Source organism: Opisthocomus hoazin, chromosome 8 (genome assembly GCF_030867145.1).
Source record: "Opisthocomus hoazin isolate bOpiHoa1 chromosome 8, bOpiHoa1.hap1, whole genome shotgun sequence".
Classification (NCBI taxonomy): Eukaryota; Metazoa; Chordata; class Aves; order Opisthocomiformes; family Opisthocomidae; genus Opisthocomus; species Opisthocomus hoazin.
Window position 1 is genome coordinate 15,723,332 of NC_134421.1, and position 26,402 is coordinate 15,749,733.

At 51.6% G+C, this 26,402-nt stretch overlaps 2 protein-coding genes across 3 annotated transcripts; one reads left to right on the forward strand and one right to left on the reverse strand.

The window, feature by feature from the left end:
- Nucleotides 1–6,984: 6,984 nt before the first annotated feature.
- Nucleotides 6,985–14,742, reverse strand: ANKRD54 (ankyrin repeat domain 54). 2 transcript variants are annotated; one of them, XM_075429085.1, is made up of 8 exons: nucleotides 14,494–14,742; nucleotides 14,149–14,196; nucleotides 11,699–11,797; nucleotides 11,191–11,262; nucleotides 10,736–10,783; nucleotides 10,487–10,611; nucleotides 9,478–9,585; nucleotides 6,985–8,767 (listed from the first exon to the last, which is right to left on the reverse strand). In XM_075429085.1, exons 1-8 carry the CDS (start codon nucleotides 14,714–14,716, stop codon nucleotides 8,693–8,695), a joined length of 798 nt encoding a protein of 265 aa, XP_075285200.1. In that variant the 5' UTR covers nucleotides 14,717–14,742; the 3' UTR covers nucleotides 6,985–8,692. The 2 variants fall into 2 exon arrangements, with proteins under 2 accessions (XP_075285200.1, XP_075285201.1); XM_075429086.1 differs by having other exon boundaries at nucleotides 11,699–11,792; nucleotides 14,494–14,583.
- A 334-nt stretch (nucleotides 14,743–15,076) lies between these two features.
- EIF3L (eukaryotic translation initiation factor 3 subunit L) lies at nucleotides 15,077–26,198 on the forward strand. The gene is made up of 13 exons (XM_075428738.1): nucleotides 15,077–15,162; nucleotides 15,257–15,305; nucleotides 15,437–15,647; nucleotides 17,004–17,083; nucleotides 17,371–17,432; nucleotides 18,824–18,893; nucleotides 19,611–19,684; nucleotides 20,745–20,916; nucleotides 21,176–21,330; nucleotides 22,114–22,284; nucleotides 23,299–23,796; nucleotides 24,809–24,889; nucleotides 25,632–26,198. Exons 1-13 carry the CDS (start codon nucleotides 15,130–15,132, stop codon nucleotides 25,668–25,670), a joined length of 1,695 nt encoding a protein of 564 aa, XP_075284853.1. The 5' UTR covers nucleotides 15,077–15,129; the 3' UTR covers nucleotides 25,671–26,198.
- Nucleotides 26,199–26,402: the final 204 nt, after the last annotated feature.

The window sequence follows — 26,402 nt, forward strand, 5'->3', positions numbered from 1 at the left end:
GTTTTTCCACGTGATGCTGATGATTGTGAGTGAATTAATGGCTGTCACCAAAGCAGAAGAAAGTAGCCGAGCTGCAAAATGAGCTGTGGACCCAGGTGAGAGTTGTGGTGAGGCAAAGGAGAAAGAACTATGCCCATCACACCCAGTGCACTTAGTTCAATCCTGCCTCCCCGGTGCCCCTTTCTACCTGATGGAGAGGGCTTTCAGTAGAGCATGAGGCCAACACCACTCAGTGGGTTGGGACATCCTCCAAGATGGCCACTGTTGTGGCATTGCTGTGGGATCCATGTCTACCTGGGAGCAAAACTTGCCCCTGCTCTGTCCCCTGCTGTCCCGAGCAGCCGCGGAGGAGCCTAAGGCTGTGGTAGCAGCTCAATGACACCCGCAGCGGGGCCAAGAGTCCTCCTGGCCCGATGGTGGGAAGGATGGGAGGCGTCACGGGGATGGTGGAGTGGGACATGAAATCATGTTCACCAGAAGGTGTTGGAATCTCTCCTCTGCTTGGCCTTAATAAACCCTGGTAATTTCCTTCTCCTGCCATGTTTGCTGTGTGCTGGATGCAGTCTCTGCCCGGCGTGGGGCTCTGCAGTTTGGGCTGGAGGTGGTGGAGGCTGCCTGAGCCATCTGACCACAGTCTGGTGCTCCTGACTCACTAGCACGGTGTCATTTGTTTTATTTGACTTCGCAGGCACTGCAGAAGTGTGCCGAAGCGTACAGAAGAAGCAAAGCTGTGGGGTTTAAGATGGATCCAGCACTGCTGTTGAAGAGAAAGTTGTAGGAGAGGGAGACAAAAGCAGAGAGAGGTAAAAGGAGGGACGGTGAGAGGACAAGTGGAGGGGGGACAATATAAATGAGAAATGTGTGGGGCTGGGTGGGAGCCATCCACAGGGATGGAAAGCAGCGGTGAGAAGGCAGGGAGAACCGAGGGGCTGGACGGAGAGGGCAGAAGGGAGGATGAGAGAGCATGAGGGAGGTGGGAAGCAACGTGCTGGCAGAGCACCTGCATGTTGGCAGGAGCCTTCTCCCCACCCCAGCAGTGTCACGCTGCTCCGGAACTGGGGTGAGCATTGCTCGGCTCTGTTGGACCCCAGCCCCACGGCAGCTTTCTCCAGCATTTCTCCACATCATCAGGCTGCTGGAGAAGCCCAGAAAAACAGCAGCCAAGCAAGGCCTTTGACCAGTCTAGCACACGTGTGAGGAAAGGAGCCAGTGGGATTTGCATTGCTGTAATGTTTTGCAGAGCCAGGTCCGGGCACTTGGCTGACCGTGCAGCTCCCGTTCTGCCACGGAGTCTGACATGAGTGGAGAAGGGAAGGGGACCAAGCAGGGTACTCGGTTTCCCCAGTGTGCCAAGTCCCTGTGCCATGGGTGACTGCAGCCACCTGAGGCCAGCCTCCGCGGGGACGAGACAGCGGGGACGAGACAGCTTTGCCGTGGGGACACAAGCTGTGTGATGCCACCTGGCTTGTGAGGGCTAGCAGCACAGGTCCTGCATTGTCTGCCAGCGCAGACATAGCCCCTGAGCCTCTGTCCTGTGGACTGGGAGCTTTTGGTGGTGCTCTAGAACAAGACTGGGAGGAAGCCCTAGAAAGGAGACAAAGTAAGATCACCTGAGAGACCGGGAGGGGAAGAAGAGACTGCTTTCGCTGGCCAGGCAAGCCCTGAGAAAGGGAAAGGGACCAGCCCATGGAAGGACCTCCATGGTGATAGGCGAGGGAGAAATCTCCGTTAGCATCATGCTTTCTGACCACATCTCAGAGGCTTCGCTTTCCTCTGGGAGAGACGGTTTTCTGTTGGCAGCAAAAGAGACAAGCTTGGTCATTCAGACAGGTTCAGCTGAGCTCAGGCCCCATGGAGCTCCTTCAGCAACCTCCTCCACAGTCCTGCAGCCAGGCCTGGGATGCCTCAGCCACAAACCATTAGACCTGCCACCATCCCAGCTCAGTATCTACAGTAAACTTTACATGATGGCAACAGCTTGTTTTTTTTCCTTAATTACATATGGCATTTAATTAGTGCTGAGTGGTTCCCCAGTGTGTAACTCTTAACGTGAAGCAGATCTTCATCCATAATGCCCTAAGAGCAGTGAAAGAGGGAAAGGTTGGCCGAAAGTGCTGAGTGAAAGCAGTGACGTCGTGGGACACTCCACACTTACCCACCGAAGCTGGGAAAGTTACAAATCACCATGGCAGCAGTAGGTTTCAGAGTGAACGCCTGTGCCCTGAACAGGGCAGATGGTTCTCCTTCCACAGCAGTTCTCTGCCCCCCACCCCGCTGCCCACAGCCAACATGTGCATGGAGATCTCCCTCCTGGCGAAGCCCTACAGGCTGACTTTCCAGGTGGAGGCACAAGGACTGGGTGCTACGGCAGTCTCCATAGCCTGGAAATCTGGAGGGACTGCACTCCTCACTTTCTAGCTAATTAAAACAGAGAGGAAGCTAACTCTGGGCAGCCCCAGCCAGCAGAGAAGGAGCCATTTACTGCCAGCCTGTGGACCGTCGGGAGCCGATTGCCAGCGGGAGCCGGTGGCAAATGTGAAGTTGTTGGAGGCTGCGCAGCCCCGTTGGTGGTGTCCAGAGCCCTGCATAGGCTGCGGAAGTCGCTGCTGTCCTCGCTTGTCCCCGTGCATGGTGGGACCTCGGCCAGGAATAAAGGGGTTTTGGCCCCATCCTTGCCCTTCGCCGCTCTCAGTGCTGTAGGTGTCACATGGTGGGGCTGGGGGACATCAGGCATCAAGGGGCTTACAGCGCTGTGGTGTGCGTGAGCAGAGCCACGAGCCCCCCCTTATATCTCTTTGCCTTCTATCCCCTGCTTCTCTTGCGTAAATCTTCCCTTGTTGCTTTGTCTTGCCCGCTCTTAAAATTCCCAGGCAACGTGGTACTTCTAACCTTCGCCGAAGCTGTTGCACACCTCGCTAGAGCTCAGCTCCAAGGACACCCCTTTCCTCGTGCAAAAGCCAGCTGAAGCACTGCGCTGCAAATTATTTTTCTCCTCCCGTTCAAGTGTTTGATGTTGATCTCTGCACCTGGAGCCTCCCTCGCCTCCTATCCCTGTTTCTGATTTCTCCAGCTCCTTTCCTCCGTGGTGGCTGCCGCTCCTCTGCAGCCGATGCCTTTCGGCAACGTCTCCAGCGCACTTTGCCTGCCTTCCTGGGGATGCTAGTCCTGCAGCCGCCCTTTGCATGCCATGCCGTGGCTGGGGGCCAGCTCGCACGGCCACAAGCAGCCTCCAGGTAACACAAATATCTGCATTGTTTCTGGGGGTGAGGCCCCACTTCGTGGCCCAAAGCACTGGAAGGAGAAGGGAGTGGTGGTTGGGAGCAGTGATGCGGCACAGCTGGACACTCCCTGTTCTTGCCCACTTGCAAAGGGAGTGGGTCAAGTCAGGACTGACTAAATAAAACAGGACAGAGAAGACAGGGAGAAAACCTGGGGGAGAAGGCACATTTAGCACGGCAAATATCTGCAAGCCCCAGCTCCCATCCCTAAGCTCTGCCTGCTGTTAAGCCCTGTTTTTGTGGAGCATGTGAGTGGGCAGGGCAGATGCTGAGCCTGGCTTGGGGAGGCTCTGGAGCCAGGAGGGAATTCCTGTCTGCCCAGTAGCAGCGTACATGCTCCAACTGGTTTCACAGCTCAAAGGTAGAGGTGAAGAAAAGATGTTCCTGTTCTTGACAGACAGCTGGGTTTAATTAAAAGTGAAGGAGCTTGATTGCTGCTTTCCACGCAGTCTCCCCTCCAGACTGATTAGCATTCTGCAGTCTCTGCTCCCAGCTTCTTGCCTTAATTAACGACTCCTTGCTTATATTTTCTTTCCTACTTGTCATCACTCGGGCTGATGAGCTTTGCTTTAACCCTGCAGAGGTAGGTATGCCACGTCGGCAGCTGGCATGGGGCAGAAGGAACAGGAGAGGCAAGGGCAGGTTGGGGCTTTGCGGGTAGTGGTCGACACCAGCTCCCCTGCAAGCTGGGCATAGCAACCCTCTGTGGAGCAGCTTAGTCCTGCCAGCTGTGTGCTGGATCTGGTGTCTGGCATCCCCCCAGCACGCGTGCCGTGGGCCTGATGCTGCTGCGAGGCATCAGACCCAGGTACCAAGAAGCTCATGGGCAAATCTGGCAGCCCCGGTGGGGGTTTCCCTGCCTGCAGACACGCGGGGCTGGGGGAGGCAGAAGGCCAGGGGAAGCTGCTTTTAATTCCCCGGCAGAGCAGTGGGCTCAAGCGCTGCCCTCGCACTCGTGCGAACAGGACCTTGTACGGACGCGCTGCAGACAGCCAGGACAGCACTGCAAATGCACCACGCGGCGAGACAGCCTTGCCGGCCGGAGAGGTAACGGTGTGACGGGGCGGTCGGGGCACGTAGCGCTTGCGGCTATAGGGAATTCTGCTATTTGCTTTTGGGTTTAGTTTGCTGGTTCCTAATCCACGACCAGCCTTAGCATGTTGGCAGCTGATTATTTTAATTCTTCCAATAACCATGTGCCCTCTTCCCCTCTTAGAGCTTTCAAAAAAACCCAAAGGAATGCTATTTGCTGTATCTCCTTTATCAGCTTCCTAATCAAATCTGTTGGCTCTTCCACCTAGTTGGCCCGTGGGCCCTGAGCTGCTCAGGGCTGCTCTCCCACGCTGGGCAGGCACAGTGCATGAAGAAGGCATCTTTCTGTAGGTAGCTTTCCATGATGGAGGAGATCTGTCTTGCTCAAGGACTGACCGCAGGAAGCAGATGAAGGGGTGGGAGGTTTGCCAGAGATGCTTCATGGGGTTTCTTCAGCAGTGCACATAATTACAATGATGGATTTGGAGTCTGCTAGAAAGGCAAAGGCGGGCGAAGTAATGGAGTTCAGACGTTGGCTTGATACCCTGGAGTTTAATTATTTCAGCTGCTGAAGAGTGGAACAGATTCTTGATGTTTGCACATACTGCAGTGTGCACTTCGCGTTCGCTTGCATGGATGGGTGGCTGCTTCAGAGAAAGGCCTTTACTTAATAACATCCTGCAGCTTTGTTGGGAGGCTTTGTGCAGGGCTGTTGCTTCTGCCGTGGGTCCTCGGTGAGACACAAGCAGTCTTCGCTTGCTTGGGCGAGCCAGATCCTCAACCCAGCTGGGTTTGGATGCGTCTCACAGCCCAGCAGTAGTGGCAGAGCCAGGGAGGTCACAGCTGGGTCCAATGGCTGGGGACACAGCGCATCACTGCAGAGCCGTGCTCTGAATGAGGAGAGGAAACGGAGTGTGTTTGGAGGCCGGGCAGCGGTGAGGGGGAAGCAGAGCCCTGGGTCAAGTCCTCGTTGCCAGAGCACGCTGGCAGCCTGACAGCATGGCCCCGAGGAGCAGGATGCACCACCGCTTGGGAAGGGACCTGGAAGGTGTGCTTGGTAGTGTAGCACAAGAAAAACGAAGAGGTTGGACTGAGTTTAATGGCAAAATAAACAGCAGAAGGAAACCCGTGCTGCTGTTTTCATTCTTCATTACTGCAGCAGACACCTCTGGGATATGCAGAAAGCTGCCCACCAGCCTCACACCTGTGGGTTGTGCAGGCAAATCTGTGGCTCGGGGTGCAAGGGCAAGGGGAAAAGCTGCTGAGAGAGGCCAAAGGCTCGAGGTCAGGAGCAGCAGAAAAAGCAAACAGTGCCAGTGAACAGCTCCTGGCACAGCGTGAAGGCACATCCTGCTCCCCTGGGACCTTTTCTTTTCTTCTTTCCCTCCCCAGCACCTAACTCCCTTCTGAGATGCAGCTGCTGAGCACGGCAGGGTAGCGAAGGCTTTGGCATGACCAAGTGACACAAAGAAACCTGAAACTTTTTCTCAGCCTGGTGCCAAACATATGACACGGCTCTCAGCAGCCCCGTGCTTCATCCCTGAGGCAGGAAAGCAGAACTGACTGTGGTGATTCCTAGATGACGCTTTTCTTCCCCCCTGAAAACCAGATCCCCTTTTCTCTTTCTTATCTGGTGTTATCGCTACAGCAGTGGCAAAACTTCTTACAAGCCTGCTCGTTTTATTTGCCTCAGCTCTTTGTGCCAGTCTCCAGGGGCCTGCCAGCGCTGCCTCACCTCCCACGGAGGGAGCAGTGCCACAAAAGAGCCAAGTCAAGCGCTCGGCTGGCTGCAGCACCCCACCCTTCCCCTCCGAGCACGCAGCCAGGAGCAGTTACAAAAAACTCCAGCGCCAGGCAAGACAAAGGCCTGAAGAGCTGTGGACAACAAGGTCACGTGTGCTCAGGCTAAAAGCTTCACGCTGATTCCCAGCTAGGTCTATTCCTGGTTTTGAGGAAAGCTTCTAAGCTGTGTCTAGTTAGCGGACAACATCAGCAATGAAGGTAACTGCAGCGACAAAGAGCATTTCGGCTGTCTGCTCTTCGGGCACCTTAATGGTCTCCTCAGCAACAAGGCTGTTGAGTGCAGAAGCGCTGACAGATGGGTGTACATGGACACCAAGACTAGGCTCTGAAGAAGGGAAGAACCAAGATAAGACTGGACACGAAGGTTACCCGCTCCTCACACAGGGACCACCCTGGACATTCTCCGCCCTGCCCAGACGTCCCCCCCAGGCCCTCATCCCCTCGCTGTCTCTTCACAGCACAGCCATTTTTATCTGGCACGGGGCAAGGCACGAGTTCAGCCGCCTCGTCCCCACCAGCTCCGTACTTATGCAGTAAGGCTGCTTTTCCTCTTTGCAAAACATCCCTTCTTCTAGCTTGAAGCAATCCCACAGAGATTCTCGTTCCTCTATTTGCACGGTTTCACAGCAACTAACTGGATGCAAAGTTTGGATTTCTGGGCTGTGGCAGTCAAGATCAGAAGGTGAGTCAGCAGCTGCGTACTTTGATCTGCAAACAGACTGGTGTTTGAATTCAAACAACTTCACGTTGTCACTTCTAATTTCAGCAGTGGGTATGAGAGTAGCAGTTACCAAGTCCAGTGCTGTGCCTGGGGCCTGGAACATACGTAAAGAAATAGGAATGAGCCGCTCTGAAAAAGACAGAACTTGGCTGAGGAGTCCAAAGAGGCTGACAGGATTTTATTGAAGTTTGAAATACAAAAAGGTAAGATTGTCTCCCCCCCCTCAGCATCCTTCCCATCCAGCACATTGTAACGAAGTATCCATATTCATAGCGACAGCTCCAGCCCAAGCACAAGACCGTCAGTCCCAGCCATGGCCTCCAACACCCCATGGACAAGCCTATCTAAATGCCATGCGTAGGTTCTGGTATCTCAGCTTTGAACATGGAGTTCCACTTAGCCTCTTCCTGGACAAGACACGAGATTAACTAGAAAACATACTGACCTGAAGGTCTCTGAAGGATGCTCCCAACTGTGGCAGTCACATGGTTAAGCTGAATCCTAAGAACAAACACTGCCAAACCAGCAATTCCCAAGCTGTGGGATGGGTATTGCTACCAGCACACCGTGTCATTTAGACGGGAGCTCAGATTGCTTTGGGGCATGTTCTTGTCACCCTACTGCTACTCGTGCCCTACCGACAAGATTTACGGAGCCCTGCTCCAAAACAAAGCTGTCTACATCTTCATTACTTACCACAACGGGGCAAAAGCAAGAGATCAGCAAGAGCAACTCCCTGCATCCTTCATGGCTGCATCACTTCAGGTTCCCAGCAGAGGTCATAACTCGTTTCTCATGCTGCACTTAAGGTCCTAGAGCAGCATCTCTCCACAACAAGTGAGAAACCTGGTATGGGTCAGCTGTGGGTTTGGTGCTGCTGAGGCAGCCGTAAATCCACCTCCATCCCCACCCGACAATAGGGCTGAATACACAACACCTCCTGTTGCAACTGGACCTCTTGCCCAAGACCACCAGTAACAGGAAACACAGCAGTCAGTTCTGGTGGGGGGTTTTTTTGCAAGATGTAGATGTCTGCCTAAAACTGCGCTACAATTAGGTCACCCCCCCAACCTTCTTCTTGCATCAGGGCATCCCACACCTGCTAGCTGTCCACCTGGGTATTTTGCTGCAAGTGTTTCCCTGTAGTATTTAAGCACTAACTTGCAGCAGTGATTTAAAAGCACAGGGCCAGTGAAAGCTGTTAGCCTAGTGATAAAAAGCTTTGTCTCCCATTTGTAAGCAGACAGATCCTCTGACCGCAGGCTCTGGGAAGGTCAGGATTAAGCCTCGGTGCGTGTTTCTCAAGGCAGTCTGTTTGCTCAGCTGCTAGCATGCACAATTAAGCGTGCGTCCTTCTCGCAGCACAAAGCCTCCTGTTGTGTGAGGCATCTGCTTTCTCCCTCGTGCAAATGAGTACTGCGGAGGTGGCAAAAGGTGCCTGTTCCAAGCATTTCTGTGACGTTGGCCAGCTGCTGAGTGCGCTGGTCAGGGCTGGTGACTGCACATGGCCTCAGCCACCACCTACATCAAGCTGCATTGCTTATGAGAAGGCAAAATATCTCTGGAAGGGGTATCCTATTCAGCGCCAGCCCATCTGATAAAAAGAAGAGCAGCTCTTTTTTTTCCCAAAAGTCTCAGCTGCGGCACTCTTGTCTCTGTTGTCCAAAGCCTGCTGCCTCCCCACGAGGCAGCCGTGGCAGCGCCCAGAGGGACAGCCCGAGCCCCATCGGAGAGTGGATCTGGCAGGAACAGTCGCTGTCAGCAACGTTTATTCAGCGATTTGGGAAGCAAGCTTCAGCTTCCTCTTTTTCTCTCTAAGGTTTCTCCCACTGCATCAGGAAGATGATTTGGAAGCCCATTACCTCTTCTCCATCTTCTGCATCTGCAGGCTGAGTGACGTGAAGCTGGCCAGGAGGTCTGTAACCTCATCCACCTGCCAGAAGAACACAGCTGGCAGTTAGGCAGAGGAGTGCAGTCGTGCAGCCGCCCACCGCCCCAGAAGAAACCTCCGGTGCACCAGGGACCACCCCCACACCAGGACTGCCAGTAATGACCGCGCTAAGCTTATACTGGGACAGGATCCCTTTGGTCCCACAATTGCGTAGGAGGGATGCTGTCCTCATGATCAAACAAGTCCTAATCTAAGGCAACGGGAGCTTCTTCCCATCCCTCAGGATGTCGACGCTTGACCTCCGCCTTGAACGATTTAGCCTGTCCTTAAAATAGAAGCATGTTGCTGCATTACCCAGAGCTCGGCAATGGTATCAGAGCTGTTTCCTCTAAGCCTGTTTCTAAGGGTCAATCTTTTGCAGAAAAAAAACAACCAAACAACAAAAAACCCAAAACAGGTCCTGCAACCCTGTGTGGTTGTGCTGATCCTGGCCTTAAAGTGCCTGTGCCCTCGGCCCATCTGTTCTTCAGCTTCTCTGCTGAGCTGCTAGGCACAGCGGTGCTTTCTGCATTTTCAATTCCAGCCCAAAGGAGTACCACGAGTCAACATGTAACTTGCCCACTTCACTCAATGTGAGCAAGAACACTTCCAGAACCCTGCCTTCAATGTCACCTTGCTCATGCAGTTGCGTTCTCCTGAACACAGAAGTCGCAATGCAAGCCGGCGAGTCACAGGAGCTCGACGCTGCCTACCTGCTCCTTTGTGCTAGTCATCTGTAACCTGGAGCAGAGGTCATCCAGCTGTTCTTTTTGCTCGTGCCTCCCCAAACGCTCCAGGTATTCCCGCAACATCTGGATAATCTGAAACCCACAGGCATGAGAGGAAAACATCAGACAGCTGCGCCAGGCTGGGATGTTTTTACAGGAAAAATTAAATTGCAGTTAAATCGCCAAGCACAGCCTTGACGCTGCAGTACGTGGCAGAGTACATGACCCACGGAGGAGAACACATGCAAAGCAACCAGAGAGCACTAACGGTGGCATCAAAGCCCAGTGAGTCACTAGAGGCATTGATCAGCGCCACAGACAGGCTAGACATGATCCCTGTGCCTGGTTTAAGAACACGGAAGAGAGACAGGCCCAGCTGAAGAAGCACACGGTCTAGCCCTGAAAGCACCAAGCCTTTCTTTATGGTCAGTTAGCTTCCCTCTCTGTGAGGAGCAGGGACTTCCCACCCCAGCGGGATCTGCTTTCGCACCAGGGATGAAAATCCTTGTGGCTCCTACAAGGCTCCTGAAGCGAGGCCCACACGTCGTGCATTTGTGATGCAGCCCCATGACTGCTTTCCTATCCCATGCCTCCACATACCAGAGCAGGGCAGGCTGCACTAGGAAGGCAGGGTCCCTGCAGGAATGCGTACGCCACGGCTACAGCACCATGCTGTGGCCCGCTCTCCTGCTGCAAGGCATCTGTCTTACACAGTGCTTGAAGAAAACAAAGTGCTCCATACAGCCTGAGAATGAAGACATTCAATGCATCCTTGGCCTACCAGAGCCAAGAGAGGTCCTGCAAAAATTCAGAGTAGCAGTTGGGAAAAAGGAAGGTCTCTGAAAACAGAAGGAAAATGTCAAACTCTCCCCAGAGCAGCTAAGAGCCTACAGACAGGTATTTAAAACAGCTGCTAAATGATGTTTGATAAGGTGGCGCAGGAGACTGCCAGGGGCTGCACCACCTTGCCAGAACATGCGACTGTTTCTTTTACCTGTTTCACTTCAAGGCGTACAGCCTCCAGGCTGTGGGAGAATCCTTCCTGCAGGATGTTTAGCTTGGATTTAGCGAGGTGCAGCGGGGTTCTGCCAGCTCGATCTAAGGCATCAACTCTGGCCCCTGCAAGATGCGTGAACAAGGACAGAAAGTGAGGTCTGTCTCCAAGGTTTAGTGTCCCTGGGGAGTATCAGCCGGGGCAGGGCAGGAGAGGGACAGGCTGTAATTGTTACAGAGGAATTGTTACCTCCGCGCAGCAGCGTGGTGATGACAGGAACGTGGTTCGTGCAGGCAGCTGGGGAGGGAAAACATAGGACACACAACTCAGAGGTACTAGCAAACAACAAATGAGTTTCTGCTCAAGCGTGGAGCTCGACGCTTGCCAAATGGCGCTCTGCCATGAGAAAGAGGAACCGCCCAACTGTTCAGGGTAACCTCACACTCAAGCTTAGGTGTTCTCTCCGGAACAGCTGTCATGCTCCTTGGGGCCGGCAGAGGGAGGGAAATGGATTTTCTCTACCCCTGACCATTAAACTTTCATGAAGAGTGAAGCTAATGAAATGCAAAGAGTCCCTCACAGCTCCTTAAAGCTGGGGATGCATACTGTGATGCACAGGAAAGAGGAAGGTAGAGAGGAAAGAAACAGCAAGGCGGTGTTCACCTCGGCTCTCTGCATGCAGAGCTCACCTGTGTGGCACTTACCCAAGTGTAAGGGGGTGTTTCCCAGCCCATCTCTCTGGTTCGGGTCAGCCCCATGGTCCAGAAGCAGCTGCACTGGAAACAAGGAAACAGAGCCACGTCAGTCCCTTCCCTTTGCCCCACAGGTCAGGCCCACGCGGCAGCCATCAGGCTGCCTTCGGGATGCTTCTGTTCAGCTCTTCAGTCTCCTCCCAGAAACAGGGGACAGAGGTTTGCGCAGCAATGCAGAAGGACCCAGCACAAAGGCAGGCAGCGCCGCTGCCCCTGGGCTCCCTGAGGGGAAGAACTGGGACTACGGACACCCTTTCTTCTGCACCAGTACAGCCCCAGAGCTGGGAGCTCCTGCTCCCCCTCCAGTAAGGGGACACGGCACGCTCTGGAGCCGGAGTTCAGCTGGCAACTTTGCCATAAAACACACAGAAAACAGCAATCTCTGTCACGTGCTGAACCAAAATAAAGAGCACTTCTGCCACAGAGAAGTCAGATGACAGAATTTCCACTCCCCACTCACCGATGTGATCGTTGCCGTTGCAGGAGGCGAAGTGCAGGGCTGTCCGGCCTTTGTCGTCCGCGGCACAGGGGTCAGTCCCATCCTCCAAGAGTTGCTGCACTGACAGCGCCAAGGAGGAGAAGAAAGCAGGTAAGCTGAAGGGGCTTCAGAATCAGAATACACGCTCTGCCAGCTACCAAGTCAACTGGACTTCAACCAGCTCCAGCCAGCATCCCAGCTCAGCAGAGCCAGTCGAGGCAGCGCACCGTCCACCCTCTGCTACTGCCTTCACCACCTTCCACGTACTGCCATAAAAGATAAGCCAACAGCTGTAATGGCTAAGGATCCATCTAGCCAAATTTTCAAGCTCCAAGGACAGCCAGCAGCAAATAGGCATTTGTACAGAAGAGTACAAAAAGGTAGCAAGCATGCTGGGCTACCTCTCACAGCCTTCAGTCAGCTGCATCTCAGGCACTTCCCAAGCCAGAATTAGCATCCTATGCTCACTATCCCTCCATGGATTTGCACAGTCATCTTCTGCATCTGTGTAAACTTTTCACATCAACATGGACCTGCAGTGTGAAGTTTCACAGTATAACTCCATGCAGTGAGAGAAAACACCTCTTCACACCAGTTTTGAATATGCCCCTTCCTAGATTAATCTGAAACTCCTAATTTTTGCCATCCTAATGGTGGCTACTGTTTGAGAAGCCAGCAGGTGAGTGCGCCAACCTGCCAACAGCAGTGCAAATGTACCCTTAGGAGACGATGTGTTGAAGCCAGCTAGTGAACAGCCCGAGTAGCCACACCGTCATCTACCCACACTTGTTTCCCCTGCTTTTCCACCCAGGTACTTCTTCGATGCCACCACTGGCACTTCTTGTAACCTGAACTACCTCCTTTTCTCAGATAGGAAGGGAAAACTTGCTCACACAGAAAGACAGAGAAACTAGTATGACTCTCCAGCATTGGGTATAACAAAGGCAAAGAGGCCAGCAAAGGCTGGAAAGATTAGGGACATAAAAGTAGCATCTACAGCAACATGTGTCAGGGCAACTGTAAGGGCTATTACTCCTGTTGGTTTGATATTATCCTGATATAGCAATCAGTGTGTAAAATAAAGCTCATTCCATAGCTGTTAAAAATACTGACAGATTTGCTATATTTTGAGTTCTTTAATAACGTATCCTGCAACAGTCAGGACTGACCAGTATTGGATACAAGAAACTAGACAGCTCAGACCACTGAAAGTCACCATTCATCTCAGCTTCCAGAGATCGAATTACAGTCACATTTTTAATGTCTTCCTGTACGCCTATTGCTTTAAGTGCGGTCCAGAGGTGAAAGGAACGCCTGAAAAGATGGAAGCAGCATTAACGGGGGATGTTTGATACTCCAGAAGAAAGACAGGGAGACTGACAGTGCCACCAGTGAGAACCATTCATGGGGAGCACTTTACCTAGCCCTTCCCTGAAGCCAGTAGGAAGTGACATAACCTCTCCCGCCCAGTGCCACCACAGGAAACAGCAAAGATTTTTACTTGTTGATGAAGAACAAATTCATCATCAGACACCTCCTCAAGCGGCAGAGTACACAAAACACAGCAGGATTGTAAACAGGGGGACCTGTGTATCAGATACAGGTGTAAAACTCTAAGATGGACTAAAACCAAGACGTTCACAAAGCCCGATTCCTTCATTCTTCCTCTTGACTTGGTGACTGAAGCCAAGCCTTTCTGTACTGACAGAGGTCACAGATGAACTTTGTCCACCAGTTCATGAAACAAGGCGTACTGGGGAGCCGAAGGGTGAAGTATGCCAGATAAACCCCCGTCCTGGCATACTGGGAGCTTCTACAAGTCAAATCAGTTTCCAATTCTGTTCACAGAATTAGGCCAGCACAGCTGAGGAGACAGTACAGTCTAAGGAGGGACAATGATAAGGGGCAGATAATATACATCAATATCGCTGCTGGACAGTTCATATCGAACCCCACCTAATCTATAGAACAGAGATGTAAAGGGAGTCACAGACAGGCCACGAGCCTTCTCTGAAGTCACTGTGAGAGGCAGAGCCCAGCACTGGTCATGGTTCTGATCTACTGGGTCACACCGTCTGATCACACAGGGTACGGCTTAGATAATCACAGCTTTTCCACCTCACCAAAACACCACTCACTTGCTGCTTACAATTGGGCAAAAGTTACAGACCAAAAAAACCTGGAACAGTGCAGCGCTGCTTTAGCTTGAGAAAACTAACGCTACGAACCAGATGGAGTGAAAAACTGAAGACTGTAACTCTTTCTCACTCTGCTCAGAGAGCAAAACAAGGCTCCAGAAAAGCAGTTTCTAGATTTGCAGCATCTAACGCACCGTGTCTGCGCCCTCCTCCTCCTCCTCTCCTAAAACACAGGCACTCGACGCAACCGCCCTCCCAGGCAGGGATCCCAGGCAGCGCTGGCAGAAGTCTTACCCGTGTCCAGGTCGTTGCCATTCGCAGCTTCACGCAGCCTTTTCAGAGCTGTGGAGAAGAGAACGCAGTGACTGGAGAGCACGGAGGGAAAAGCAGCGTTTCCCCACCGAAACATCCCCCCGGGGGGCTCCAGCCCAGGCGCAGGGCTCAGCCCGGAGAGGGGGAAACAGCAGACCGAGCAGCCAGCTACGAAGCGCTCTCCTTGTTCCGCGTACCCCCCCTCCCCGCGCCGGCCGCCAGCACTCCCGCTCCCGACGGTCGCCCCCTCCCCGGCAAGCCCAAGGGCGCCTTCCCAAGCCGCCCAGCGAACGGATCCGAAGGAACCCCGCCGCCGCCGCCACTCACCGTGGCTCTCCTTGCCCGTAGGCCCCAGCCGGCGGTGGAGGCGGGCGGCCCTGCGCAGGCGGCGGGCCGGGATCTTGCCCGCGGGCTCCTCCCGCTGCCACAGGACGTGCAGGTAGCCGAGGGGGGCCCCCGCCGCCGCCCCCAGCGCCAGCCCGGTCCCCGGCTCCGGCTCCGGCTCCGGCCCCGCGCCGGGCGCTGCTGCGGCCCCACCGCCGCCCTCCATCCCCTCACGGGCCGGGCCGGGCCGGGCCGGGCCACCCCGCGGGGTGAGGGGGCAGGCCGGAGGGGAGGGCCGCCGCTGCAGGAACGGGGCGGGCCGTGTCCTTTCGACCAATCGGAGGCGGCACACCCCTGCGTGTGCAGCCAATGGGGAGGTAGAAGGAGCGGGTCGAAGGAAGGCGAATAGAGAGGCGAGGCGGGAGGTGGAGGCGGTGCCCAGGAAGGTCTGACGGGCAGGCGTGCTCCCCAATCAGAGAGAGGGGCGGGCCGTAAGCAGCAGAAGGCCCATCGCAGCTCCGCAGGCTGAAGACAGACAGTCGTCTCAACCAGTGGAAGGGCGCAGAGCCCCGCCCCCCTGGTCCCGCCCCGGGCCCGTGTTGCCGCCCGGAGCCCTTTCGCTGCCGCGCCGCAGCCGCCATGGCCTACCCGGGGGAGGACTACGACAACGAGGTGCGGGACAGGGGGCCCGGGGGGAGCCGGGGTGGGGGGGATGTGGCGTCCGGGCTGGTCACGGTGACTCGCTGCCGCCCGCCTCTCTCCGCAGGCCGCCTACGACCCGTACGCCTACTCCAACGACTATGATATGCACACGGGTGAGTGCGGGCCTCGGCCGCGCCGGGCCTTGCCGGCGGGCTCCGTGGGGCCGGGCCGGACCGGACCGGGCCGGGCCGTGCGGCAGCCGCTCACCGCTGCTCCTCCGTCCCCTCTCGTCCCCTCCCCTCAGGAGACCCGAAGCAGGACCTGGCCTACGAGCGGCAGTACGAGCAGCAGACCTACCAGGTGATCCCCGAGGTGATCAAGAACTTCATCCAGTATTTTCACAAGACGGTGTCGGACCTGATCGACCAGAAGGTGTACGAGCTCCAGGCCAGCCGCGTCTCCAGCGACGTTATTGACCAGAAGGTGTACGAGATCCAGGACATCTATGAAAACAGGTACAGAGCCGCCCTTCCCGCGGGGGTGGCTTCCGCCGCTGTGCAGACCGTGGTGAAAGCGCGCCCTGCTTCCGAAAGGAAAGGAGGACTTAGCTGGCTTGTTCCTGATACCCGTAAATGTAAAATTTCCACTTGCCAGAGTGATTGTAATTAAACTAAACTAGATCCTTGCTGTTCTGAGAAGACAGGAAAGCTCTAAGATAGAGAGGCCCCTCGATAACACTACTTAGACAAACTTGACTTGCTGTTTTGAGAAGACAGGAAAGCTCTAAGATAGAGATGCTCCTAAATAGTGCTACCCTAGACAGCTCAGCCTTGGGAGGGCAGATGCACCAAGCTGCAGAGATAAAGAGGCACCAAGAGGGCAACAAGACTGGAGCAAAACAACCTGGAAAGAGACGGTATGCGTAATCTTAGAACTGAGTTTGCGCAGAAACACAGATCAACCAGCGGACACTGTGATGAGGAGTATAAGCCTTCATCTTGAGACCCCCAAAGACCACCCGAGAATGCTAACAGACATGCGTGAAAGTTACTAACATATGCTAATCAGTTCTTGGGAAAGTCATGAATATGCTAAGCATTTCTCAGAAATATAATGAATATTTATATTGTGATTGTATTTAACCTGAAATGACAGGGTGTTCGGCGCGCACATTTGGAGGAGAGATCCCCCATGTGCCCGGCGCCGTAATAAAGAATACCTGCTTAATAGTCTGCCGACTATTGAGTCTTCAATTCCGGCTTTTCACGGCATCATTCCCAACCTGAGCTTTCTCCAAAATACAGCTTGGGGTTTGGTTTGATCGCTGGGGAAAAGCCAAATATTTCCAGGCCATTAACCTAGCAGGAGTCTAAGTGAGCTGTGACCTGTCTGAAAGAAAATACCAGTCTTGTGCCTAACAGGTACAAAGGCAGCAAAAAGCGACCTCGGTAGTGCTAATTAGGCAGTCTGTGGAAGACTGGGAGGTGTAATTGTTGTGCCTGTTCCCTACAGATACTCCCACTCCTGCTTGTAGTTATGCTACAGAATCACAGAATCACAGAATAGTAGGGGTTGGAAGGGACCTCTGTGGGTCATCTAGTCCAACCCTCCTGCTGAAGCAGGGTCACCTACCTTACCATAAAGGGAGTGTGAAAGTAGCGTACACAACCATGCCGTACTTCAGGGGTGAATTAAAGACTTTCACTGCTTAGTTTGCCATTCTCATTCTTTGCTTCAACGCTGGACTGACTAAAAAGGGATGGTGGTATTCTGCTTTCATCAACTCCAAGGCCGCTGTGTTGCAGCCTCTAACTCCAGCAGTGTCATACTGAGAAATGGCTTGTAATACCCCACGTGTGTCTGTGTTTCAGCTGGACAAAGCTGACAGAAAGGTTTTTTAAGAATACCCCGTGGCCGGAGGCCGAGGCCATTGCCCCTCAGGTTGGAAATGGTAAGTCTTTTACTTTCTTTTTGCTTGACAGAGAGAGAAGGAAGTAAATTACTTTTGCTACATGAGTGAGCAGGTGCACAGTGTTGCTACTGCCTGAGTCGGTCATCTTTGTTCACTTTGGCAGCTCCCACAGCAGATGCCTGGCAAGAAGTCAAACTTGAGCGAATTATCTTTTTGTGCCTCCCTTTATTACTGTGGCAGGAAGAGGAGCACCACTGGTGTATCCAAGAGATCTAGTTGCCTAGGCATTGTGGCTTGCTAACGTCCAGTTCTGTCATCTTTTCCAGATGCTGTTTTCCTCATCCTGTACAAGGAGCTGTATTACAGGCACATCTACGCCAAAGTCAGCGTGAGTGTGTGTCTTGTGTCTTCCTGTGGTTGCATGCTGGCTTCTCTGTGCCGTAAAACTTGCCAAATCTTGCTGCCATTACAGTATCAGTGGTTCCATGATTTTTGTGAGACAGGATTGTATGGGTTTGTGAGCTGTAAGTCAAGTTGCTTTTAGGGAAGCTTAAAATTCTTGCCTTTTGCTAGCTAAGTAAGGATTCACTGATTGCTGAAAGCAAGAAAGACTTGATTGTCTTTCTGAGGCTCATTAGGTCTCTCCTCCAGCTTGGTTGTAATGGGTGTGGAGGTTTCCCTGGTGGCTTATATGAATCAGAAGACCTGGCCTGAGTTTTCAGGAGGCGATTATGCAAACATTTGTTACTGACATCAAATGTAGTGGTTAGTGGGTTGGGGAAGAGGCAGATGGTGGGGGGTAATTGAATTTTCTTTTTGATAGAGCTGTAATTGCGAGACCTGTAGATCAGCTGGTTTGCGTGTTTCTTTGTGGCTCTTTGTTCTTCAGATTAGCAGATGGGTGAGAGGGGTTGTTGCAAGAGGAAGGTGCATTATTTGTCACTGAAAACACCACATGTGGTCAGAGTGCCTTGTGGAGAGGGAAACATGGGCACCATAAAGGATACAGGGGAAGGAAATGAAAGGAATAACACTCTGTAAAATAAAACAAGCTCTACTTTTTTTTCTTAAACTAATTTGAAGTCAGTGAGAAAATCATAGTAATTCTTGGTTCTTTAAGGAAAGAAGCTGAACAGAGGCATGACTTACAGGGTAAATGAGTAATAACTGCAGTTTTGGTGTGGACCACAGGGTGGAGAAATGGGCACTTTGAAAAGGCTGCTGCATTAACCCAATCAGGCTTTAACAGAAGAGACCGGCTTCCCAAGCTGTGCTGTTAGTGGTTCTGACTGCCCTCGAGCGAGCGTCTCCAGGTGAAACAAGGAAGATGATTCTCAGAAGAGAGTGACTCCCTACTGTGTTTACTGGTCTTTCAGGATGTTTAGAAATACTGTCCAGAAGCAGAATTATTGATTTATTAAGGCCATAAGGGGAGAAGGAAGGAAAGCTGTTGAAGGTAATGGGAAGCTCTGAAGTCTGGACAGCAGAGAGGAGGACAGGGAAGGTTAATGCGTCCTGTTCGCAGAAGGTTTGAATGCTCACTTGTCCTGGGGGAAGCTACCTGTACGTGAAAAGTATTCTGTTCTGTGGGACAATAGCGATACAATGTCAGGTTTTCTGGGTGGTGCTGGTGGGTGTCCTGGTGGAATATTGGCTCTAATATTTTTGAATTAGACCCTCTTCTGCTCTGACTATTCACTGTCCTTCATACGCTGTTGCCCGTAGACTCCATCCTGCCGTGCGTGCAGCTAAGCAGACTGTGCTGACTTCTCATTGCAGGGGGGGCCCACGCTGGAGCAGAGGTTTGAATCCTATTACAACTACTGCAATCTCTTCAACTACATCCTCAGTGAGTTGCTGCAATTCATTTCTGGTTTGTGAATTTTGGAGAGGAGGAGTGGAAGGATGGGACAGAAAGGGTACTGGAGAAAGGGTCAAAACAACTGGAACATGTTTGTTCCTGGATCATGCAGGGAGAAGTAGTCTATGAGCTTTCCATCTGTTTCAGTTTGTTGAATGAAGAGCACTTTATGTCCATGCATTTGAAACCACAAATAACACAAAGTTTCCAGTACTTTCTGAAATACTGTAAAGAATAAAACTTATTTAGCTTTCTGTCTTGCTGACAACTGCTTCACCTGTCTTTATTGAAAACAAAATGAAGCTGTAAGCTAGAGAAAACTTGCAGTGTTTCACAACTGCGTGCTGTTGTTGACTCCCCTTGGAACAAATTTTAGTGTTTATGACTCCTGCCAGACTTCTTGCAGAGAATAGATCAGCCAGGATAAACCCCTGCAGTCTGTGTGCAGCTTCTGAGAGACGCCGCTGCTGAGCAGTCATGCGCTAGAGATTAACCCCCTGCATGCTTGTATTCTTTAAAAGTGAAGGCAGCTGATGTAGCCAAAGCTAGGTGTTACTGCCTCACTGGAGGCTTCATTTGTCTGCTGCTGCATCTCCTATTTCAGGGAAATTCTTGTGTTCTTTAGTTTAGTCTATTCCTCCAGTTCTGCCACTGTTCCTGCACAAGGTGTTAAGCCTCTCATCTATTACTTACGTTGTTCTGCAGATGCTGATGGCCCTGCTCCTCTGGAACTGCCCAACCAGTGGCTCTGGGATATCATAGATGAATTCATATACCAGGTATATAAGACTGGGCCATTTCGGGGTGGCCTTGCCTCTGTTAGTTCTGTGAATTTTCCATCTCCTCCCTCTCTGTGATTTTCATAGCTAGGATGCCATTACAGGTCCAAAAACTTTGGTGTGACCACAGGTATTCCTGGGTCAGGACTTCATCTGCCTGTTCAGGTAGATGATGATGTTGATGAAGACCCATCATTCCTGCATCAGGAATAACAGTTAGATGAAGTAGTTTTACCAATTTTTAAGTTACAGGATGCTCTTTAGGGACTTCTGTTGACATTTCTGTTTCAGTTGCTGCTTAGGGGATTTCTTCTTTTTTTTTCAGCTTGCGTTCGTTTCTGTCTGATTTGTGCAAAGCAGCCTGACTGGAGTCTGCTGTAACCACAAAGACCTGGTGAAGATACTTGTTCAAACTAGTTTTATTGTGTTCTGTAGTTTTGCTTCAGTTTTGTATTTCTTAGTCAGTAAGGCCTTTATGCTTGCACTGAGAGATTGCTGACCTGATTTGAAATAACCTAAGGTCTAAGATCTTGACGTTCGGAAATATTTTTCTACTTACTCTACTGAGCGCAGCAATACGGATCTCGAATGCTCTTGGTTTTTCTCTATAGATATCTTTCTCTGTGACTTTTTATTATACAGCTGCTTGGAATTCCTAAAGTGCAGTCTTGTCAAGCTTGAGGGTGAAAAAGGATGTGTGCATATATAGAAAAAGATGTGTGTGTATGCAGACACACCAAATGACTCGGTCATTCTCTTTGCTGCCTGTTCAGACAGCATTTGTACTTAGTCACCTGTCCTAATTGCCTAAGAGATCCTTCTTTGCTTTGTTCTGTCTTCTCACCTTTCCCCTCTGCACTGTGTAATTTTTTCACAAGGTGCTTTAAATGTGGTATGGTTTGCCATTTTGTTTGCCAGGTGATCTCAGATGAAACTCTTTTTTTCATGTGACTAGTAGGTTACTGTAATGCATTTGTGTGATCACCTTGTAAGCTTAGTGCACTTAGCTGAACATCTCCAAACTAGCTTCTCATCATCAAGTCTCTGCTTTTTCCTGTAGTTCCAGTCTTTCAGCCAGTACCGCTGCAAGACCGCCAAGAAGTCTGAAGAGGAAATAGATTTCCTGCGTTCCAACCCCAAGATCTGGAACGTCCACAGTGTCCTTAATGTGCTGCACTCTCTGGTGGACAAATCCAACATCAACCGACAGCTGGAGGTCTATACAAGTGGAGGTGAGCTGGCTGGGTGATGCCAAGCAAGACTGGTGTCTGTGCTGCCTTGCTTTGGTTTGACCAAGCTCGTTTAGCTTTGGGAGCTGGATCAGACCCTCAGTCAGTGGATGGATCGACTGGGAACAGGTTCTGTTGGCCTTACGTGAGCAGTGCTGGGGGTTACACTTGATGTCTTGCTCCCTTTGCTTGTAAACCTAGCGGTGTTGAAAGGGGAGCTTGCTTCTGTGGAGGAAAGCGTCATGGTGCCTTTTTTTCCTAGGTGACCCTGAAAGCGTTGCTGGTGAATATGGTCGCCACTCCCTCTACAAGATGCTGGGCTATTTCAGCCTGGTTGGGCTACTGCGTCTGCACTCTCTGCTCGGGGATTACTACCAAGCAATCAAGGTTCTGGAGAACATCGAGCTCAACAAGAAGGTAATACAACATGTTTTAAACCCTCTGTTGCAGTTTTCCAGATGCCCCTGTTCAAACATACTGGTGAAAGATTGCCATAAGAAATCTTCCAGCTGAGGAGCTGTTTGCAGTTGTTGTAGCTGTCAGGAGTTTGTAGTTGAACACAGCTGGAGCTTGGGTGTTAAATCAAGCCGAATGATGCCTGATGCTGTTGCAGCACAAATGCCTAGTTTTTAAGGTTTGCTGTGTGGTGCAAGGCAGCGTTGTTACAGGAAGTATTATTGCAACTGAAGCGGTAGCACAGCGGTAGGTAGCTGGACACATCGTTCCCACCTTGGTCAATAGCTCGTTCTTTTTGACTCATTCTCACTGTGCCCACTCCCACCTTGCATGTTTTTGCCCTACAGCTGGGTCCTGCTTGTGGTAACAATGGCTAACAAAAGTCCAGCTGCAGCATGGGCTTGTCCCAAGGCTTGGCACAGATCTATGTATGTGCTGTCTGGCACAGGAGGTGGAGTGAAATAGGGGGAAAGGGAACCGGGCAAAGCAATATTAGGCACGGTGCAAGAGTCCTCTGCTTGCAGGAAGCTGCAACCGGAAAACATAAGAAATGGGACGAGCTAATAAATAGTGAGGAAGCTGCTGCAGGGATGAGTGGGAGGTGAGGTATCCTGAATTAACCCTCTTCTTTCTATATTTGGGGTGGGAGTTAGAGCGGAGGTGGCTGGATTCTGGGTAATGAGCTGTTTGGATCAAAGTTGGTTACTGCCCCCCGAACGCAGCGTGTTGATCCTTCCTTCTCAGAGCATGTACTCCCGGGTGCCTGAGTGCCAGGTGACCACCTATTACTACGTGGGCTTCGCATACCTTATGATGCGGCGTTACCAGGATGCCATCCGTGTCTTTGCCAACATCCTCCTCTACATCCAGAGGACCAAGAGCATGTTTCAAAGGACGACCTACAAGTACGAGATGGTAAGAGGTAGAATAGGTGTAGACTTCACAAAACAAAAAGCTGCTGTCTTCTCTCCTGCCCCGCCGCTGTCACCTGATAACCTACATCTGATAGTCCAGCCGTGTTTTCCTGGACTGTGCTGGTGGTGATGGCTGGAGATCCTTTGAACTGCTTTGCTGTGTGTGGCAGTATTTTCTCTGAGCCGTGTTAGTGGTGCCTTTGGTTGTTCACCACACGGTTGCTCCAGCTCCATCTGCTCTCTCCCTCTAGGCAGTGTTGTTAATGAATATTGGCTGCTAATGATATTCTTGTCGATGCTTCTTCAAACTCAGTCCTGTTCCTAGTCCAGTCTTGCATTTCAGGTTACTGCCATTGTTGGATGTATTTCCATTATCAGATAATCATTCACAGGCTGTTTTAATTGTGATTGAAACAAAGCTCCTTTCTCTTTCCACCTAAGCTGTCTCTGGTGCCTGTTTTACCCCCGCTGCTGCTGTCTCTTTTTCATCCGTATGATTCATTTCTCACTCTTTGCATAGCCAAATCCTGCCGTTCTTCACTCCGTGACACTTCACAAATTTGGTATGTCTGTTTCAGGCACACAGCTGTCTGTTTCATCCCACACTAGGATAAATCTTCCTTCTCAGTCTTTTCTTTACTGGCCTCCCTGATAACTGTCCCTTGCCAAGAGATGGTGGTTAAACAATCTGCCTTCCCTTCTCCTCTGCGCTTTTTTTGTTCCAAAGCAGTCAAACCTGCGTCTGGCCATCCACGTTCTGTATGGCTCTGGATACATTCGCTCTCTACTTTCCTCTTGTCCAGCCCTCTTTTTCATTGTTGAGAGCCTTGATACGACATTCATCTTACCTGCTTTGCCCAGAGGCACTGCTTCTTTGCGCTGTCTCCCTTGAGCATTAGGACCATTGGAGCTCTGGGTAAAGGGTCTGTCTCTGAAAAACACAGCTCCCAGCTCCCTCTGGCACTGTAAAGCCTGAGCACGTTGCCAGGCTAACAGGTTCTCCTCTCTGTCTCAGATTAACAAGCAGAACGAGCAGATGCACGCACTCCTGGCCATCGCCCTCACCATGTACCCCATGCGCATAGATGAGAGCATCCACCTGCAGCTGCGAGAGAAATACGGGGATAAGATGCTGCGCATGCAGAAGGGCGACGCACAAGTTTACGAGGAGCTCTTCAGTTACGCTTGCCCCAAGTTCCTCTCCCCTGTAGTGCCCAATTACGACAACGTGCACCCCAACTACCACAAGGAGCCCTTCCTGCAGCAGCTCAAGGTCTTTGCTGATGAGGTTCAGCAGCAGGCCCAGCTCTCCACCATCCGCAGCTTCCTCAAGCTCTACACCACCATGCCCGTGGCGAAGCTGGCCGGCTTCCTAGACCTCACGGAGCAGGAGTTTCGTATCCAGCTGCTCGTCTTCAAGCATAAGATGAAGAACCTGGTATGGACAAGTGGCATCTCTGCCCTGGATGGGGAGTTCCAATCTGCATCTGAAGTCGACTTCTATATTGACAAGGTTGGTATCTGGCCCTTGCTGGCTGGGAAATTCCTTCGGGCAGGAAATACTGGAAGTGGCAGCACCTAGTTCTGCTGCAGTCTGTGGGAAACATCCCTTCCTTTTTGCCATGTGAAGGGCTTGGCTGCTGACGGTGAAGTCGTGGCCCTGCTTAATAGGAGTGTCAGTGGGTGAACAGTAATGGGATGTCACAGGCAGCTTTGACAGTCGCTGCACCCAGAAGACAAAGGTCCTGAATGTCTTCCCCAGGCCAGAGGGTACTGTTTGTCTTTCAGTGTTCTCGGGAGGTGACAGCTGGGTGACAAATAGTGCTGTCAGTGTGTCAGGTGGGATTGTCAGCTATGTAGGTCTCCCCCACATTTCTCCTTTGCTTGACAAAGCAGGGATCTTGCTTGGTCATGTTACAGGTCCCATTTTTCACTGGAGCAGTATTTAGCTCTGTCTGCTGTAGGAGGAGTGTAAACACAAGGTGTGGTCCTGTAACCATCCTACCCTTGGAGCTCCGGGCAGCAGGAAGCATAGCAAAGAGTCTTTAGGACTTCATTTTCAAAGAGAATAGCAATAATCATTAGGTTTCTTGCTAGCAAGGAGAGCAAGTTGCCCCTTGTTCTTGGTCCTTAGAGCAGACCTTTTCCTGCAAAGTCTCATGCTATGTCCCAGCATAGCTCTGCTGATAGATAGCAGGACTCTTAGCTGCTTCTGGAGGGAAGCAGAGCATGAGTCACGGTAGGGAGTGCCAAACGGCTGCAAAGAGAGACAGCAATAGGTAGCGTGTGCAAGAATGTGGGAAGTGAATACAGTGTGAATTTGGGACTCATCCCAGGCAAAGGTGCCAGGGAAGGCACCCCACAGAGAGCTGAGTGGTTGCGGTGGGATGAGCACAGGTCGGGTATATGTGATGCTGAACAAGGGCCGGAGCGAAGCTGCTTTGGTGGCTCCTCATGTTTGGCAAGGCTTGTGGTCTCCCTGCTAGCTCAGTCCTTTTCCTGACCTCACGCTGTTCCTTCCCCAGGACATGATCCATATTGCGGACACAAAGGTTGCTCGACGCTATGGGGACTTCTTCATCCGGCAGATCCACAAGTTTGAGGAGGTGAGGCCTGGGCAGGAGAGCTGTGTAGCTCTGTAGGAAAAGTGGGGCAAACATTGGGTTGCGCAGGCCCTGGAGGAGGCCTGTCCTTGTGCAAGACAGCTGTGCAATGCCTTGCAGGGGTGAGCCCTGGCTGTGCGAGGCACTGGGCAAAGGCAGGTGGTTGAAGCAGCAGCTGCTAGCCTTTGAAGAATGGCCTGTTTTTGTGTGAGAACTGCTCATTTGGGCCACTGTGGAAGAGGAGGAGGGTTTTACTGGCCAAGGGCACTGACTCCGTTGTCCCTAGACAACTGGAGTGTTCCCATCAGTTCCTAGCCAACCAAAATCATGTCTCTACCCTCATAACTATGGCTCTAGAAAGTGGCCCCAAAGATCTCTGGAGCACAGATGACTTCAGCATTGTGCTCAGGCAGGAGCTGACGTTCTCCCACTGCTCCACTTTCCTGACAGAGGCAGCTGCAAACTGGAAACTTAGGCAGCAAGATCCTGAGATGTCTTGAGCAACCCAGGGTTGTGATACCACTGCTAGAAGTTTGCACCCTCTCTTCTGCCTTTCTCTACTGTCTTGGACGGGAGGTGGGAGTTTAACTAGTTACCCTTCTTCTTCGCTTACTGCCTGCACTTGCACGAGAGCTCTTCGTGTCAGCAAATTGGAGAGGAAGGAGTACATAAAGGCTGCTGAGGGGAACAGTAGTGTTTGTCAATCACTGTGTATTTTTCTGACCTTTGCCTTCTCTAATTCCAGCTGAATCGAACCCTGAAGAAGATGGGCCAGAGACCCTAAAACCTCTCTGGATGCAGTGATCAGCCTGAGCAGAAGAGTGGATGGGAGAGATTATTTTCTCAGTGGCAAGGGAAGGGAGCTCAGGGTTCTGGCATTTCTGGAATCTCCTGTGACTCTGAAGGGTGTTTTGTACTTAAATAAACAGACTCATTTGGTTCAGACTATCCTACAAAGGACAAGACATCTAATAAATTAGTGGAATTTTCCCAGTGAGCATTCAGTATCTGATGTACTCATTTATTTTTCCTCCGTGGAAGAATATGACTACATCTGGAGGCATGGGCAGCTGCTGTTGGTTTGTGCTCTCTTTGGTCCGTGCTGTTGCAGGTTAACAGTGGGGAGCAGATCTCTTTCCATGCTCGGCACGGGCACTGCATACAGCAAACAGGGAAGGCTGCGGAACTGATTAACAGGGAGAAAATGAGCTGTTGCACAGTGTTTCCACAGGGTAAGGAAAGAGATACAAGCTAATATTGCTCCTTTTAGCTCTCACCCCACACATTGAATAAACCGGAGTTTTGCCTTTCACCGCTTTTTTTTTTTTTTAGTTGCAATGAAGTAGAAATGTGCCGAAGTAGAAATGTGCCAAAGTGGATTGACATGTTTTTAAAGGAAGAGGGAGGACATTTGTAAACATTCAGCCAATATTAACTTTGGTCATCTGATGAGATGTCCTTGCTGGAGGTTGTGTTTTATTTCAGCACCAGTGATGCATGAGTCCTGGCCCTTAAA

Coding starts and splice junctions, on each gene's coding strand:
- ANKRD54 (XM_075429085.1), bottom strand. CDS start 14,716: ATGGAGGGCGGCGGTGGGGCCGCAGCAGCGCCCGGCGCGGGGCCGGAG. Junction 11,798..14,148: donor TGGCAACGACCTGGACACGG/GTAAGACTTCTG, acceptor TGGCGCTGTCAG/TGCAGCAACTCTTGGAGGAT. Junction 9,586..10,486: donor TACGCCTTGAAGTGAAACAG/GTAAAAGAAACA, acceptor TGTGGGTTTCAG/ATTATCCAGATGTTGCGGGA.
- EIF3L (XM_075428738.1), top strand. CDS start 15,130: ATGGCCTACCCGGGGGAGGACTACGACAACGAG. Junction 15,163..15,256: donor GGGAGGACTACGACAACGAG/GTGCGGGACAGG, acceptor CTCTCTCCGCAG/GCCGCCTACGACCCGTACGC. Junction 22,285..23,298: donor CGACCTACAAGTACGAGATG/GTAAGAGGTAGA, acceptor TCTCTGTCTCAG/ATTAACAAGCAGAACGAGCA.